The 18,447-nt window shown below is 42.7% G+C and overlaps 1 protein-coding gene across 4 annotated transcripts in view; it reads left to right on the top strand.

Annotated features, from left to right (window-relative positions):
* Positions 1–972: 972 nt before the first annotated feature.
* The window catches only part of OTULINL (OTU deubiquitinase with linear linkage specificity like), a 23,621-nt gene continuing 6,146 nt past the window's right edge, over positions 973–18,447 (top strand). Inside the window, exons 1-5 of one of the 4 annotated variants that reach the window (XM_042808640.1) lie at positions 973–1,238; positions 14,598–14,757; positions 14,878–14,909; positions 15,009–15,100; positions 17,700–17,849. In XM_042808640.1, coding sequence (XP_042664574.1) covers positions 1,142–1,238; positions 14,598–14,757; positions 14,878–14,909; positions 15,009–15,100; positions 17,700–17,849 — 531 coding nt within the window. In that variant the 5' untranslated portion in view covers positions 973–1,141. Of the gene's footprint in view, positions 1,239–3,591; positions 3,649–3,762; positions 3,894–14,356; positions 14,430–14,597; positions 14,758–14,877; positions 14,910–15,008; positions 15,101–17,699; positions 17,850–18,447 lie in introns of those variants that run through there. The other 3 variants (XM_042808643.1, XM_042808641.1, XM_042808642.1) reach the window with 3 other exon arrangements.

The raw sequence follows: 18,447 nt of genomic DNA on the forward strand, positions 1-18,447 counted from the left end.
GACTTTGCAGGCTTGCTGTCCAGAGGCCCAACGTTGGGCTGAGACGAGAACAGCCTTCACCTTCAGCTCCTGAGGTGCCAATAATTGGATTAATATAAGTAAGGGTTATTTACCTACCCTATTGTTCCAGATTTCCATTAGTATTTTAAGCAAACGTTCTCGGTACAATTATGATAATGGAGAAATATAATTTTAAAAATCAATTTAACAGAAGTAATGTAACAAAAAAATGTAAACAGGGAAATCACCATTCCCATGAAAGGGAAAATGTGAGTCAGTAACCATACGCATTCCAGGAATATTTTTAATCCATCTGTAATATGGAAAAACAGTCAATAGTCAGGACAAATAGTTGCCTCCATCTCTGAAGTAGGAACTTGTGGGTATTTTCAGAGCGGGAGACTGGATTCAGTGAACTTGTAGGCTGTGGTACCATGATATACTTTCCTCCGGTGTAATTAAGAATTAGCAGTCAGACTGTTGAGAAACCACCGGCCTCAATTAACCTCAAGTGAGGAGGGAATAGGAAAGACTGTCTCAAGAGGACTTTTTTAAAAAAAAAAAAAAAAAAAAAAAAAAAAAACCATCAACTAGTATCCATGTGATATCCATGAAGTGATTAATTATATCTGTGTAAATTTTGCTTTTATCCATTGTCCATATTTTAACAGAGAAAGGATGCTCATGTGGACCACACCTTCACAGTCACTGTGTTTCTGCAGAAGTACATCGACCACACGTTAAATCTTTAGTAATCAAACATGACACAGGACTTAAAGAAGAGGCAGCTCCGAGACAAACTCTGAGGACTACTAAGATACAGATCACTCAGGTACATCACAGCCTGAAAATCACCCTGCCATCTCCAGCACTGGAACAACTTGGAAGGCATGCAGTGAGGTAACAACGCGACATTTATAAATAGCTGAGTTATGCTTGATGATTCTTCTTGTGGCTTGGAAATAGAGAAGCAGACACAGCCTGTGTGACTTTGAAAACTTGAACGGAAATGAAACGGGAAGTCAGATCCTTTCACAGTTTGTTGATTTGTAAAGACAAACTCAGTCTCTGAGGACTCATTTTCTGTCCCAGGACAAGAAGCAGGGGAGAGAGATCCAGCTGGGAAGACACTAGAGAGGAGATGCAGAGGCGACATGACAAGAACTCGATTCAAAGTGGAGACCAGTTCACTGAGCAAGAAAAGAGAAGCAGAATTAACCACTCAAAGAGAAGTGCTGGTAAGTTCCTGGAGCTGTGCTCTAAATTACAGCATCCCCCCAGACTGGTGTCCCAGACAGGACACTCTTGTGGAGATCACAGCTGCATGGGCACTGCTTTTACCTTTGTGCCAGACTATACACAACCTGAGCAGTAGTAGCAAGCTATAACAAATGAGGAAATTGTTCCTGATTGTTAGTAATGGACTTGAAAACCCGAAGACTGACGCTCTTGTCAGCCCCCTACTGAGTTTCCCACTTTTACTCAGCTGGATATGTTTGCCTTTGTCTCAGCAAATATTTTTAGCACTCCTTTTGAATTGTTGAGGTTCTTTATGCTCCTGTCACTCACCTGCAGATGGGAGCAAAAATGTGCGTTTTCTTCTGCTGATGATTTACTAGTTTAAGCAGAGATAAACAAAATATCTTCATATTTGCTTAGTGTAGCTTTCAGTGTAAGCTTTTGTTGTGATTGCTCTGCAGTCTTGTGTGAGTACAAGCAGAGTGAGGTTGTCCTAGGTCAGGCCTGCAGCTTGGAGAGGCTGTCACTTGGAGAAACAGAGGAAGGTGTGGTTTGCGCTATGGGAAAGCTCACAGCGCTCCCTAAAAGCAGGAAATATCTTAAATATCCTGTAATAGTGGAGGCTTGCTACTGGCACACAGCAAAGTGCCACAAGCAGAAAGTCTGGATGAAGAGAATCAGACACAGGCTGCTCTGATCTGAGCTCCTGGAACTTTCCCTTGTCCCCACAGATACAGGCATGTTCCAAGGCACTGCTTCTGCAAGCAACACTTTAAGCACCCACTCAAACTTGGACCTTCTCTAGTTTCTGGCATGGTTTTCCAAGGCATTTTGGGAAAGTTCTCACCTGGACAAGCTTTCTGAACCTTTGTAGCATCAGAGAGAGGCATATTCTCTGGGTATTGCGCCCATGTAGTGAGTGAATGCTGTGAGAGGAGAGCAGAGAGCCAGTTGAGAGGGACTCATTGCATGAGGCTTGATTTGCAGCTTTTGTACTATGTGTGTTTCACCTCTCTTCTCCAGTGAGTCAGCAGACAGATCAACACTAACTTTCACGGTGGGCTGCACACAGAAACCATCTGTTAAATCCCAAGATATTAACACAATATAGAGTGCGTGGAAAGAGGCAAATGTAGGTTTGGATGGAGCATGAAGCTACACTGACACTGAGTGTCTGAGCCAAGGAGGAAGTGTCTGGAGCTGGCGGGGAAGCGAAGACTGTGGCTGCTGCAGGTGGGACAGGTCCAGGAGCAGAGCCCTGACACTGTGAGCCCAGTGCAATGCAGGCAACACTGCTTCCTGCTGTGTGTCCCCTTTCCAGCAGCATGTTACACTTCACCTTGGAGGCAAACTGGAGCATGGACTAACTGAGCTCAGCATAAAGGTGCCCAGTGGTGACATCCCTTTTTTTTTTCTTTTTCTTTTTCTTTTTTTTTTTTTTTCCTCCAAGATGAATTTTTTTCTGAGGAGCAGCACACAGTGCTGCACAAGTGACAAGTGCCAGCTTCAGGCCTTTGTATAATCATTTGAGCTGGAAGGAACCTTTAAAGGCCACCTAGTCCAGCTCCCCTGCAATGAACAAGGACACATGTAGCTAGATTAAGCCAAGCTTTTGACCTTGCTGTTCCTAGCTGATCTTTAAACACGTACTTCCTTAGACAAATCTACTCATAGCTTTCTGTGGCCTCCCAGCTTAGTGCTGGGCACACTGCTATTTAAAAGGTTTATCTCCAAACATTTTAATATCTTCCACTCTTCTAGGAAGAAAAAAAAAAAAAAAAGAAAAAAGCCCTGCAAGTTTGTCCTAGCCCTGTGCTGGTGCAAACTGCTTATAACTCTGTAAAAGATTTAAGCCTGCGTCACTTGCTCAGGCCATTAAAATTCCCTTCTGTTTTTCCCACAGAGTCCCTCGGGACATGAAGGAAAAGTGTTCCTTAATGCGTAACCAGAATATAAATTACACCGTTTTATTCAAACAGGGACAGATTACAGCTAAAGGATTGCTTCAAGGATCTGGCAAAGGAAAACTTCCTTCTGGACAAAAAAAACACTTCATTTTGTTAATGAATGAAATAGCAAGGAAATGAAATTTTAATGATGGCAAAAAAAAAAAAAAAAAAAAAAAAAAAAAAAAGCACAAAATCTGACTCTTAAGTCGCGTTTACGTTCCAGGGCTCAGCTTCAGACAGACACCAGTGGTGCTACCCTCCACCGACACAACCTCAGCCACAAGGCGCAGCACAGGGCAGGGCGCCGCCCGGCCCTCACGGCAGGGCTGCCGGGTAAAAGCCACCGCCCCCCTGCACCGCGCCTTTCGGCACAGGCGGCCCCGCGGGGCTGCCCGCCCCTCGGCCGCACGGGGCGGGGCCGCAGCCCATCGGTGCTTCCAGCCGGCCTCCAGCGGGCGCGGTGAGGCGGGGGTGGAGGGGCCGCAGCCGGGCCTTGGGGGGTGGGGGGGGGTGTGGGCATTTTTAATTCGCTGATTCTCCTTTTTTTTTTTTCTTTTTTTCTTTTTTTCTTTTTTTTTCCCTCTTCATTGTTTTGTTTTCCATCTGAATTCTTTGAGGCTGTTTTTCAAAAATGGGAATATCCGAAAAGCTGCTCCGCGGGTTCCCCAGGGGAGCGGCACCGTGAACCGAGGAAGGCTAACGCTGGTGTGTAAGGCGGAGAGCACCTGCCTGGGGCTGGCTGGAGGGCTGTGAACCGCCGTCGGGTTTTGTTGGAGCAGAGTGTGACAGCTCTTCCTGATAGGATTTTATATGTTGGGAGTTCGGTTTCTTGTTTTTTCCTTGAGAACTTGGGTGTTCTGAATGCTCTGTGTGATCGCCTTAAAATACATGGTTCGTCTTGGGTTTAAAGCACCGTGTGCTGTTTCATGTTGGGTGTGTGTTGGGGCTTTTGCTCTTTGTTTAGTTTTCACTATGTTGAATCTGAATTTAAATGTTGCAAGCTGGCTTCTGTTCCACTGGAAAGGTGAGGGTCTTGAGCAAAGGAGTCCAGAAATGAGCGTGGGGTTTGGGAAGGCTCAGGAGGATGATCGTGCATCGTTTCTGAACCGCTCCCCAACTGTCCATAGTCCTGAGTACCATGTGTCCATGTGTCTCTGAAGTCACTGCCAAGTAGGTCTTGTTATGTGAGGATGCCATGCCCTGCCTATTTGCCTTCCAGCCATGCACTTCAGGCTGTGTTTCTGCTTCAGTGGTTGCTGGTCCAGCTCTCTCATTTTGCACAGCTTTTCATAGGAACCAATTGTCTGCTCTTTGGAGGAGCTGCACCAGCTTAATTCAGCTTATACCACCTTTTGCTGGAAAAAGAATCTGATTTCTGTGCTATTTAGTAAGTGTATTTTAAGGCTATGTGTTGCTCTTTGCTATGTGAAATTGCAGTTGCTCCCAATTGTTTGACCCACACCGGTGTCTGCAAGTGCTGAAACAAGGAGTTAAAACGTGTAGGACATAGGAAGAAATAAATGATCCATTTGGGATTTTAATTTCAGAAAATTGTTTTATAATCACTGAAGCTTGTTCCTTGTATGTTGTTACTGTTGGGTAAATAAGTTAATTAAGAATTGAAAGAGATACCATAAGGAAAGGCTGCAGCTGTGCCTATTTATATGGTATACTGGCAGTTTTGTATAAGGGTCATGTAAAAAGTGAAGGGTGTTAGATAGAATTTTCAAGGACAAAAGCAGCAGTAAAATGCTTCTTACTGGTGCTTTTTAGATTTGGGCTGTTGAAAAAAATACTTCATTTTCATAGTTCCAAGTTTCTTTTTGCCATTGGGATGGAAGTTGTTTCTTGTTTGTTTGTTTTTCATTTTGTTTAACATTTTGGATCAGGTTCCCTGATGAATGATATGGCTTTCCCACTCAGCATCATGACTTTCTGTCCACCTTGTTTCTTAGATAAAGTCTCTAGGTTAAACCTGCATGTCTTATCTCTCAAGACGACGACAACAAATATGGACAGGTTTTTCAGTAAGGCCTGCAATTTTCCATGAGCTTCATGTCTGAAAGCAGTTGACCTTACATGATTACCCAGGCAAGTGAGTTTGAGGTTTCAGAAACACTTCTATCCCATACCTCCTGCCCCCACACAGCTGAACTGTGGGAGTCAGAGTGCCATTGAGTGACACGAGGGGAGGTGAGTGTGGCTGTCATTGAGATGTTTTGAAAACATGAGTGACTAACCAGTTTGCAGGTGTCCAAAGGTTGTCAGTTATGCTGCTGTCAGGACACAGTAAATTTGTGAGAGTGATTATAGAATTACATAAAGCTCACGTTAAGGAACTTCTTAATTTCCTTTTGGTTTAGGCTAGGAAATTGTTCTTTAAAAATTACTAGTGGGCCTTACTAGTCCTATTATAATCTTGTTTGTATTCAGACATTCTAAATGAGTCATACTGTGAAGTCAAGAGTTGCTGTCCAACATCTGATCCTGAGTCGCTTACGGATCTGTTTTCTGCTTTGAGAGAGTTTCTGACAGTCCATCCAACTCCTGGGCCTAGCACCAGTGCTAGGCAGTTTAGTTATTACAAGATTAGATATGATGAAGAGGTTGTTGTGTATTTTTTTTCCAGTTAACAGTGTAACATGTGGTTGGGTTATCTGTCATCTGAACCTATATAAAGTCGAAGTTTTACCCCAGAGTGACAAGAAGTGGAGAGAGAGAGAGAGAGAGAGGTGTTCCTGTCTGTTTTTTGAGAAGGCTCCAGTGAAGGCAAACATGCTGTCAGATACTGCAGAGCTACAGCAGGTCACTTAATGAATTTCCTGAAAAATTTTCGTCAACAACTTCTAGTTTTTTTTGTAGCCTTACTCTGACTCTGTAGTTTCTTCCCCATTTTTCATTGCTGAGGACCAATACCATCCACTTTTGGCAGCCTCAGGAACCAGAGCCCAGCAATTGGGATTTCTCTATTGCTTGTGCTGAAAGCTCCTGACAAAGTCAGGAGGTGCATTCCTAGCTCCTATTTCCATGTCACCGCAAGGACAGATGCTGCTTGCACCACATGCATGTGCAAATGGATATGATTCAAGGCAACTTGTGATGCCCAAAGATTGCTTTCAGTGAGCATTTGTCAGGTGAGAAGGCTGTGGGCTGACCAGGACAGTTGTGTTGTCTTAGTTCAGCTGTGTTGCATTAATGTGGAGGACTAAAAATCCAAGTATTGTCGTGGCATTGTCACGTATGTGGGGCTTTGACCATCACCCAGGGCCATAGCACTGGGGCAAGGTGCTGGGTCGGCTGCCGCAGGGGAGATGCCAGCATGATTTTCATCACTGTGAGCTGAGACTATGCCGCCCCAGCAGAATCTGTCACAATTTGTCATCCAACAGACTTTGCTACCTGCTTCAGGTCCATGTGACACAGCTGTCTTGCCTGTTTCTCCCAGCTTTGTTTTGATCAGAGCTCTGAGCAGTATGTGTGCCTGCTGGAGCAGCCTGTTGAGCTCCTGCATGCTCTTCAGTTCTGGTTTCACTTTGTGTCACTTCCTGTGCATGAATTTTAGCTGTGCCACACTTGCTACGGGCTGAGGATTTTAAAAATAGAGAATTTTGTGCCATCATGGATCTTTTAAAAATGATGCTGCCATGTTCCAAAGTTACTGTATGCCCAAGGTAACTAATGTGTAAGTGATCTTGATGCAGATGGTTTTACCTTGAAAAGTTTTACCTTGAAACCTTACTTAAAGTTTTAGGACAGAAATGCATGTTATTGCACTTCAGAATGTTGGAAGAGGGTGCCCACATGTGTAAGCTAACTAAAATATGTCAGCTTGAAACTTGTGCCCTTAAAAGATGAAGAGAGAGCACAGTTTAAAGCCCCATCTGCCTCCACACTGATGGCATTAGCTGTGCAGAATGAAGCTGGGCGCGTGACTTCCATCAGGTTGGACATGGAGAGGAGGAGGGAAAGGGGATGTAAGAGCGATTCCTGTCATTTATATTAAGAGTGATGACTGATATTTTTCCTTCTGTTTCTGATCCTTCTTGGAAAGAGGAAAGGAGACAAGCAGTTGTAACTTGTCTGCCTGGGATGACACAGTGGAATTAACCTCTGCACATTCCTAGGTGGAAAGCACAGATGTTGCTATCTGATGCACAGCCAGATGTTGTTTTGTATCTTTGTGAAAAAATGCAGAGTTCTGTGTGGTGCTGCATGACCTGCAGGGTCTGGTGAACTTTCAGAGGCTGTGGTGTGCAGGCAGATGTAAACTTGGAGTCGTGAGGGTACAGCAGCAAGATCATCTGGGATCTGACAAATGGTGGTGGGAATGATGATCTGCATGGATGCAGCCTAATTGACGGGGGAGGCTTTGGAAGTGGGAGCTTAGTGAGACCCTGAAGCCAGATGTATGCACTGCCAGTAAGACTGAACAGTTGTCACTGATAATGCTAAGACAGTAAGTGTGCTCTGACAAATTGATTTTTTTGTTTGTCATGAGTTACTTGATGCTACTGTTTTCCTTGTCTGTCACTTGAGATAACTGCTTATTGACAAATGGAAGTTTAAATGCTATTCTGCAGTGAGTGCCTGCCAGGTGGACAAACATTTGTCTGCCTTCTCCCCTGAGCTGCAGCCTTTTGGCAAAGGACCCTATGGGGCCTCCCATTGCTGTTTGGGAATGAACCACAGAAAGCCACCAGGGACATCCAAGCACTATTCTGTGCACAACCATCACTACAGCCTGCTAGACCCCTGTCTGGAGACACTAGGAGAGAGTGCCAGCAGTACAGCCGTCCATAGGGAAGTGCAGATGGCTGGCCTGGCTGGGCCCTAGTGAGTATAAGGAGGGATGGGCTTGTAGGTACAGCTTGTAAGGACTGGAGCTCCTCTCCTGTGAAGAAAGGCTTGATGGATTTGGGCTTGTTCAGCTTGGCTCTGGGGGGAAGACTGCATTGTGGCCTTCCAGTACTTGAAGGGAGCTTACAAGCAGGAAAGGGACCGACTTTATAGGATAAGGAGGAATGGCTTTAAACTTAAAGAGGGGAGATTGAGGTTAGATGTTAGGAAGAATTTCTTTACTCAGAAATCATGATGCGCTGGCACAGCTGCCTATAGAAGCTGTGGTGCCCCATCCTTGGAGGTGCTCAAGTCCAGGCTGGATGGGGCCCTGGGCAGCCTGGGCTGGTGGGTGGCAGCCCTGCCCCTGACAGAGATTTGGAGCTGGCAGGCTTTGAGATCTCTTCCAACCGAGGTCATTCTGTAATTCTACATGCTGTCTTGCAAGCAGGATTTTAACAAGGAAAAGAACAGAACTCCTTACTGCAAAGAAGAAACTTGAATGTTTTTTTCCCTGCTTGAGGCTTCAGTTATCTAAACAGTCAACAGAAAAACCCAAGGTATTAATATTACTCTGGCCTCTTAGCGAAACATAAGCAGAAGAGGATGTTCAGGAGGAAAATATTTACTCTGTTAGTTCGGATTGAGCACAAAAAAAAAAAAGATTATAAGGGGCATTTTGAAGAGTTGTGTTTGCAAGTTAAAGAAACAAACTGTAGGAATGACTCAACATGCGGTGTGGCAGAAGGCAGAAAAGGAACGCTTGGAGTGGGCTTCCTCAAAATAATAGATTAAGTCGAGGTGAGAGTTGCTTGCGACTCCTGTGCAGACCAGCTGGGTACATAAAGGCTTTCTTACCAGTGATGGACCTCTGTGCTACAGGAAAAATTCCATTTTCTAGGTAACTACATGATTTTAGTAACAGCTTGGAGCTGGGATTTTTTTGTTATTAGGTAGAAGTTAAGATCTCATCAGTAGGCATGGTTGAGCTTTTGGTAAATTGTCACTGATAATTACCGTCTTTGTAAATGGCTCACTTTTCATAGAATCGTTCAAGTTGGAATGGACTTTTAAAAGTCATCTAGTCAAACTTCCCTGCAATGAACAGGGACACATACAGCTAGATCAGGTTGCTCAGAGCCCCACCCAACCTGACTTTGAACATCTCCAGGGATGGGGCTCCCACCACCTCTCTAAGCAACCTGTTCCAGTGCCTTACCACCCTCATCATAAAAAAACTTCTTCCTTATATCCAATCTAAATTTCCCCCTTTTAGTATGGAAACAATTTCCCCTTGTCCTGTTATAACAGATCCTGCTAAAGACTCTGTTGTCTTCTTTGTTACACCTCCTCTTTAGATACTGAAAGGCCACTTTAAGGTCTCCCTGGAACCTTCTTTTCTCCAGGCTGAACAGCCCCAACTCTCTCACCTGTCCTCATAGGAAAGATCTTGCATCCCTTGGATCATTTTTTAGCCCTTCTCTGGATGTGCTCCGATGGGTCCATGTTTCTCCTGTACACCTGAGAACTTTACATCTGGACACAGTGCTCCCAGGTGAGATCTGAGCAAAGCAGAGGGGCAGGGTCACCTCCCTCATTGTGCTGGTCATGCATCTTATGATGCAGCTCAGGATATGGTCGGCTTTCTGGGCTGCAGGGGCACATTGTTGGCTCATGGTTCAGGTTCCTATCCATGAGTACCGCAAGTCCTTTTTGCCAGGGCTGTGCTCCATCCTTACATCCGCTAGTTTGTATTCGAGTGGAGGCTGTCACGACCCAGATGTAAAACCCTGCACTTGGATTTGTTGAACCTCGTGAAGTTCACATGGGTCCAGTGCATGAGCCTGTCTAGATCCCTGTGAACAGCATCCCATCCCAATGGCATGTTGAGCACGCCGCACAGATTGGCGTCATCTGCAAATTTGCTGATGGTGCACTTGATCCCACTGCCGATCTTATTGGCGAAGATGTTAAAGAGCTTCAGTCCCATTACTCACCAATCTCTATCTGGACATAGAGCCGTTGACCACCACTCTCTGGGTATGAGGCCTTCAGGTACTTCCAAACTATTAGCACTGCAGGGAAAGATCATAATTTGATTTTGTTTCATGATCTCAGAAACGAACTGAACTGAACTAACTGAAAGCAATCCAGTAGTGTTTGGATATGATCTCTATTATCTTGTTACCTCTAACAACCTACATATACCAACCAGAAATCCTCACCTCTAGTTGTTATACCAGAACAGATGGAGAAAGTTGCTCAACAAGTTGGCTTTGCTTTGCTTGGTAGAGTTTCTTAGTGAAACAGTTATATGTGAAGCAGTGATTGATTCAGTACCTTGTGCTCAATCATTTCTGGTTTTGATAGTTTCTCTTCTCTTTTTTTTTTTTTCCTAGGGTGCTGATATTAAACTCTGGGAAGTCAAAGAAAGTGTATAATTACTTGGTATTACTTAAAATGCGTATTTCTCTTTATACTGTGTTACAGGATGGAATCTACTGTAGCTATTCAGTCTGTATAATTAATAGCTTTTTGCCTGTTTTGATGTGTATATACACATCTGTGTATCACTTAAAACAGACACCTGTTTTAAAAGTGTAAGTTTGATCATTTTCTCTTACTAGATGGAGTTAGCCAATTTTATAACACACCCTGGAACTTATTCTGCATAATTTAGAAAAATGTTACATGCAGTAAAGACAGGCACACACAGAATGCCGAGACAGGCTTGGGCCTCCTGGTGCCAAAATTTGCTTGGGTTGGTTGAGGTACTCAGTTAGTTGAAGTTCCTCAGATGGAGATTCAAGAAAGTTGGAAAATGGTCTGATATACAAGGTATGTGAGTTATGCATTTATTAAGGTCAGGAATTCTCAGTCTCTCTTCCTGGCTCTGTATCCAAGAGAGGAGTGAGAAGGAGGGATAGAACTAGGGAACCCATTCTGTTCCACTCTTTGGAGAAGGGCATACCTGCTTTTTAGGAACTAGGCACAGTGTTGTGTGATAGTTGTTGGTACAAAGTAGCCAAGTTTCATACTAAGTCCTCCTTTCAACACCAAATTTAAAGCAGGACTGTGAAGAGGAACATTTTTAAAAGGAGTCTTACGGTCAACTTTTAATTTTGGAAGATGTTCTGTTACCTTTCTAATGGCCTTGTTACAAGGGGAGGAGTAAGAAGCTGACTGGTGCCATCAGGCATGGGCACACTGGAACGTGCTCCAGCACAGCATAAGGTGGTGTGTACTGGTCCCCAGGCTGATCCCATGCATCTTGTGTTTCATCAGACACGTTTTGAAGATGGTAGCCTTCAAAAAAACTTATAAGAAGGTCAGATATGGGGCTTTTTCTTTCTTTTTTTTTTTTTTTTTTTTTTTTTTTTTTTTTTTTTTTTTTTTTTTAGTGGCTTTTCTTGAACTAGGAGAGTTGTTTGTGAAAGAAGCGTATGTTGCAGATGTCTGTTATTCATCACTTTTTCTGCCATTCTTTTTCTTCAGAGTCCCCTCCTGCTGTCTTTGGCAGGGTAAAACCTCAAGGTTTGGCACTAGCAGGAGGTTGATGATGTGGCAGTCACTCATCAAAAAGATGTCGGGTTGCAGGGCAGCAGCTCTGTATCTGCCTCTAGAGGGAAGAGGAGGAATTGTGTCTGTATCCTAGGGAATGAATTGAGTTGAAAAATCTGTGGGATTATTTTACTCTTCCCCCACCAGTGTGTTATTATTTAATTGCTCTCCATTTTCTCAGGAATTTTGGAGGGGGCAGATGGGGGGAGGAAAGATCTATTTAAAACTGCTCTCTTCTTTGATTCATATTTTGTTCATGATGTATTTTTATCAGCAGTACTTTGCGATCCAGCTGCCACTTCTAAATGTCACTTACTTGAATAAAAAATGTAATTACATTTTTAAGAGTGACATAAGCACTGAAAGTAGTATCTGAATCACAAAGTGCTGTTTGTACAGCAGCTTTCCCATGACAGGAGGGGAAGTTTATGAAGTCCAGAGTACGCTGTAATAAAAGTGTAGTGAAGACAGTCAAAATCACATGTCTGTAGGGTTTCCCATCTCTTATTAGGCTTTATGTTAGGGAAATTTCTACTTACAAATCCACAAAGAATGTAAAAATGTGTGAACAGTATTTAATTACTGCTTGTTTTCTGACGAGAATTCATGTTGTTTTTTTTTAATTGAAATGGGTAAGCCAGTGCTTCCCAGCACTCCTTGGAGAATAGTTGCTCATGTTCCTGCTCACCCTGAGCATTGAAATGGATTTTCTTGGACTTCAGTGTGTTCTCTTTGCAAGATTAATGCCATCAAAAACTTTTACAAGAGGTTGTTTGATTTAACAAAAGAGCTCATGCTAATGCAATTCTCTCAGATTTCTGCCTGTAGAAGAAGTTAAGGAAGAAAAGTTGAGTACTGTCCAGCTGTTCGCATCCATCTCTTGGTACCCAATAAAATGACATGTGCCAGTTGAACAGACAGACCAGTTCTCACTTCTTTTTTAGTACCTGTTTATTCAAAAAAGGAGCTGTGTGATCATTTAAGTAATCAAATTGAAGGTTATTGTGCCTTTCTTTAGGTACCTTGTGTTTAAACAGCTGTTAACAAATTCTGTTTGAATTATCATAGAATGACTTAGATTGGAAGGGACGTCAATGATCATCAAGTTCAAGTCTCCCTGTCACAGGCATCATTGGTTTGCTAGCCAAACCAGTAATCATAGGTTTTTGTACAACAGTGAGTGCAAGTCCAAAGCATCCACTGATGGAGAAGGCTGAGTGATATTTGTAAGCCTATAAATTCTGTTCTAGTTAGCAAGAGGTTCAGGTATTTACAATTGAAAGAGGTTTTTCAATGCTGACTTTTTATTCTAAAGAAAAGAAAGAGTAGATTGCTGTGCACAACAGGTGTGTTGTCTTCTACTCATGCTTAGTTTTTGTTCTGTTGGTAGCAATTTAGGTGACTGTTGTGAAGGCTTCTATTGATTTTTTTCATCTGCAGTGTGATGTAGGTGGGATTGTCCCAGTGTTCGCAAGATCTGTGATATTTTTGAACTGCGCAGGTGATGCTTTGCTGTCTGTTACTTGGGACCAGCAACAAACTTTTCCCTCAGATTTTGGTTTCTTTGTTGTGTCTTTTCCTACTCAGCATGCGCTGGCGTAACCCTGGGTCATGCCAGCTCAGCATCTGTTAGTGCAGCATATGAGCAGAAGGTAACTGGTCTGTCTTGCGTGACAGGCATTCACAGCAGCACAGATTTTGTGTAAGAGGAACTAGTACCCCCAAACTCCTCCTATTTACCTCTTCAAAGTTTATTAACTCTCTTACATTTACAGCTATTAACTTGCCTTGTTCGTGGGAGAGACCAGTTACGAGTCTTGCTTCCAGACAGCTTACGTAGGACATCCTGTAATAAAACTTCTTCAAACAACTGAATATCAGGAAAGACTAAATATCAGCAGTGCTTTCTATGTATGCAACAATGCTCATAAAAATGCATGTGTGGCTGTTTATCTCGTTACCAAGGTTTGAATCCATGCACAGATCTGCCTGGATAGCTGTTGACAGGGCATGGAAAACCTTTAGAGTCAGAAGGAGCAAAAGTTCAGCTGGCATAAATCTATGGTGAATGAATTACTCCTGTCATGGACTCTCTAGGGAGGGATCTTTTCATCTTCTCTGGAGATGCCTTTTAAAAAAATGAAGTTTTTTAAAAATTTTGTAGTAAGTCAATTAAGAAGTTAATAGAGCAGCTGTTGGTTGTAAACTCTGGGAATTTCATATTCTCAAATTTCAGTCAGAGGATATGTTTCTCACTTAGGGAGCAAACACTGCAGTCATCAGCTCTTCAGCCTCTGTACGCCTCTCAATTCTAGATTTTCTGATTAGTAGGAGACTGCCAAACCCATCTCTAACCTTCCCAGTAGTACCAGGAGAGCAAAGCAAGCTTGTCCTGGCTTATGTTTGTGAAGAACACAGTCCCTTCGTTGATCATCTGCTGAGCTTTATACCAAATCTCTTGAGGAGCAGATTTCTCCTGAGTCTCACGTTGAGCCTAAACTTGTCCAAGTTGAGCCAGGAACATTCCTTTATTTCCTGTGGCATTCACATGGTGTATAGTTAGCTATGATCTTATAGTTAGCTATTACCTTATATGGTGCATTTGCAGACTAAACTCCCAACAGCTTCCTGTCTTTAAAACCTTGATTTAATGGCAAAGTAATGGCTGTATGGGTCTATGGACCAGCGTATCCTGCAGCAATTCTTGTTGTCACTGGACAGTTGCTTTGATATTAGTCTTCTTGTGAAGAACTCCATTGACTGTATGTAGCCTTCATTGTGTGGACAAAAAGCTTGGAAACATAAGTGACATACAGCCCAAAGCTCAGACACTTCAAAAATCAAGTGAGTCACTAAGTATAGTGCTCCTTTTGCATTTCATGTTGTGTGTTTTATTTGCAGTGGTATTGCACTTGGATGATTTAAAAAAAAAAAAAAAAAGAAAAAGAAAAAAAAAGTGCAACTAAGTATTGCAAAAGAGTGAAAAGATTTTTCTTTTTATCACTATTTCAGGAAGTCATGAGGTGCAGTCCTGGACAAGAGCTACCAAGCAATCCTTGTGTCTCGTGTGGCAAAAAGTGAAACTACAGCTAATGCTAAGCATGTCTTTCCTTGCTGCTGTCTTTTGGTATTGCAGAAGGCTGTACAGCTTTTTAGCACAGCTACTGACACGGTAGGTTTCAATTCAAATGGTAGTTTGCAGACTTTTAATTTTCAATACTGTTGCTTATTTTGGTAAATATTTTCCTTTGATAACTTCTCTTTGATACCTGTTTTATCATTTGGATTTCAGGTGGAGCAGCTACCTTCAAAGAAAGCTCATAAGTAATCTTTTGCTGTCATTCTGTGTTCATTAATCCCCACCCTGCCCTTTAAATGCAGAACAGTGGAAGGTAACTAATCTGCAAATTAATCTTGATTTAGAGAATTGCAGCGTGTTGGAAGAAGTTGATCTTCTTGCTTATAGTGCAAGAGAATGGAGAGAAGAAACAAAGCAGGCCAAACACATGAGGGAGGTAAGAGTTGATTTCTGCATGAGGATGTGGGAGAACTACCTGAGAAGAGCAGTTCCAGTGCAAGCAGCTGCTACAGCTCCCAGAGCTTGCTGCTTAAATGAGAAATGGACAGCATTACCGTGCATTAAGGCTGCAGTTGCAATCTAGATTAGATTTTAGTCTTGCATCTTTTCTAAGTTCATCTCCATGGTTCAAGACACCCAGGCAGTAGTTCTGCGTGCTCTGGATGACTTTCATTACAACAGTGGAAAAATATCACCCTGAGTGGTGCAGCCCAAATAGCCTGGTTGTAGGCAATGTTTCTTGTATCTTTAAGCTGCCAGCTGCAATCATCTTAATAATCATACATCTGTCAGGCTTTCAGTTCTGGATGGCTGAACTCTTGAGCTGGGGATCTATTCAGTTCACGGTTCAGTAATGTTAGATAGCTGCCTTCTGTCTGCTTATGTGTTTTTCAGTTGTGTATGTTGTGTGCATGTGCTTATACCCCTAGCAGGCAGAAAGGGCAGCTGCAAGTTCTCACAAATACCTAAGTTATTGCATGTGCAGAGGGCTGTTAGCAGTTGTGTCTTGGTAGCTGCTGAGAGAGGTAGTGCAGCAGAAGACTTGGCAGGTATGGCATAGTGCTCTGAAGGGCCTGACAGGTGTTGGCCATTATTCTAACTTGTGATGGGGTTGGGCCTCAAGTGATGAAGAAGAGCAGATATCTCTTTTTATAGCTCTCTGTTTCAACTATGTGAAGTTGACCAAGGGACCAAGGGAGTCTCAGAAACCAGGGGCTGGATCTCTACTTTTCCTATACAATTTCTAGCTAAAGTAGCTATCCTGGTGCTACAGTAGTAGTATCTGTTAAAGTTTAGTGTCAAATCCAGTTAATCGACTGTGACTTTACATCCTAGTATCCTGCTGTGAAATTTAAGACTAACATGGGACAAATGCAACACCAGTCTGTATTTCTGATTATGAGAGAGAGAGAGGGCAGGGAGAGCAGCAGTAATGAGATTGACTGGCTATCTGCACTGGACAATAACTGTGGGGATGAAATTCAGGATGCTGTCATCAGCTGTACTGTGGAAGTTTTCCAGGAAGCCTTTAAGAGAGGAAGTAACCCTTACCTTGGTCCTGAGTAGCGTACAGAATCTGCCTCAAAATACTGTTTTCTAATTTCATTTCTGTAGAGCAGGGGACAGTGTGTACTTGTATTCAACATCCTTACAAGACCAACAAATCAAAAGAATCATTACAATTGCATTCACCTTCAGAAAGGAAAGAGCATAAAAAGGAGGAAGCCTGTTAAAAAGAACCTAAAAGGCTGCTAAGAAACTAAGTATGGTTAGTGTATTTGGCATATTGTTTTAGGTCATGGCAGTGGAGTCACAGAGCAAACGTGTACAAAGGACTTAAAGTGTAGAAGAAAGCTGGTAGGGATAAATAGCTCCAGAAAGGAGTTATTCAAAAAAAAAAGAAGAGCTCTTTCAAAAACCTGGAGCCATGTCCAAATGGTAAATGGATAAAAGAGCCAACTTTTCCAGATTAAATGCAGAAAAACAACAACACCAGAAGTGCCCAGAACACATAGCAAGGCTGAAGGTGATCTGGAGGAACAAGTAATTAACTAAAGATAGCACAACCTCTAATAGATTTGCAAATAAGTATCAAGCAGTGGGTCTTTCAGAAGGTCCTCCAGTGTGTTAGATGATGAGAGCTGAAAAGGAGGCTCAAGGGAGTCTAGTGAATAGATGGTTATAATGGGTTGAGGTCATCACAGCAATTTAGAGTGAGGTCTCACAAGAACCTAAACCAGCCTCATCTACTTGCTGTCACCAAAAAGGAAGTCCTTTGCTTGTTTCATTGCTTCGTTTTCCTCACTTTGTTGGTTCTTATATGTTCTGCTGGATGTGGTTTGCTGATACATCTGGTCATCCTGAAAGAAGAGGCCTTGACTCCCTGCTCTCATCTGCTCCTGGCACGTTCCCAGGACACATCTTGTGCTGGCCCTGACATTCATCTAGTCCTTTGAGCCTCCTGAACTCCTCAAAACAGCAGGAAGAATTCAGTAGGCTTATACTTATAGCTGATGCAAAGGAAGAGTCAGGGAAACTACACAGCCAAGAAGGTAGTGGCTGCAGTTGTCCCCACTCTTCCTCAGTCTTAGGTCATTGTTGCATAGTAGATTCAGGTGTAAGATGATGTTTCTGCTAAAAGGAGCTTTTTCCAGATATGTTTTTCCTGCCCTCTTGCTGCTCCATCCCATGCGCCGGTGTAACTTGTGAAGTGATGAGGGTTAAAGCTGTTATGGCAAAATTCTTACTGATCTTTTCTGATTTGGTTGATCCTGCAAATGTTTATGATAGCAACAGTGCAAAGTCTGGAGCAAGTAGCCAAGTTTAGAAAGAGCAAAGAGTCCTTCTTAAGGAGCAGTACCAGTTTTGTTTACATAAACATGTTAAATCATTTTTGTGTATATAAAGCTTATAAATATACTCCCTCTTTTCCCTAGTTCTCTGTTACAAGTAGTTGGAGTCAGACTCCAGTTTAATGCAAGTTTGATCCAAGTTTTTAACTGCTTATTGCTAAATTTCTATTTGCTCTTTTTTAGGCATACAGAGAATTATTTCAGAACTATCATATCAAATATCTGCGGCAGGTCAAGAAGGACAACTATTGCCTCCTAAGAGCAGTGCTTTTTCAGATATTCAGCCAAGGCATTCCTTTTCCATCGTGGATGAGGGAGAGAGATATATTAAAGGTAAAATTCAGTTCCTAAATGGATGTGATCCAGATGCCCTTGCGCTGCAGAAGGAATTCACAGAACAGACAGCTGTCTTTGTTAAACAAGAGAAGTGATATTGCATGAGTGGGAGTAGAGAAAAATCATTATCAGAATTTAAAGAGAACTTTTTAAAACCGATTGGAACTGTGCTTCACTGAAAAAGTGTCACTGATCCAAACATAATCAAATGAACATGAGGCTTAAAGGAAAAAAAAAAGGCAGCAAGATAAACATTGCTTCCACTCTGCTATATGTTGGTCCCTTAACCCAAAAGGATGTTTGACTTCTCCTCATTCACACCCTTGCAAAATCCAGTGGCTTGTTCAAGAGCATAGCTGAAGGAAGGCATCAAGCAGGTGACCTCAGCATGTTGCTGGAGCAGAGTTCTGCCCTCAGTCCCTGGAGCTTTGTCAGGAGACAGCAGCAAGGAGGAGGGGATCTGTAACTGCTGCCTATGGGGGCACATCTGCCAGCTGGAAGGTGCCTGGAATTCTAGAAGCCTTACTGAGTTCGGATGCATCCAGCTTTTCCAGAGTATGGGTTGTGTATTTTGCTGAGAACATATTTTCTTCTA

The sequence above is a fragment of the Centrocercus urophasianus genome, unplaced genomic scaffold (assembly GCF_019232065.1).
Source record: "Centrocercus urophasianus isolate 14NV4802_14NV808 unplaced genomic scaffold, USGS_Curo_1.0 seq_11, whole genome shotgun sequence".
In the NCBI taxonomy this organism is placed as follows: Eukaryota; Metazoa; Chordata; class Aves; order Galliformes; family Phasianidae; genus Centrocercus; species Centrocercus urophasianus.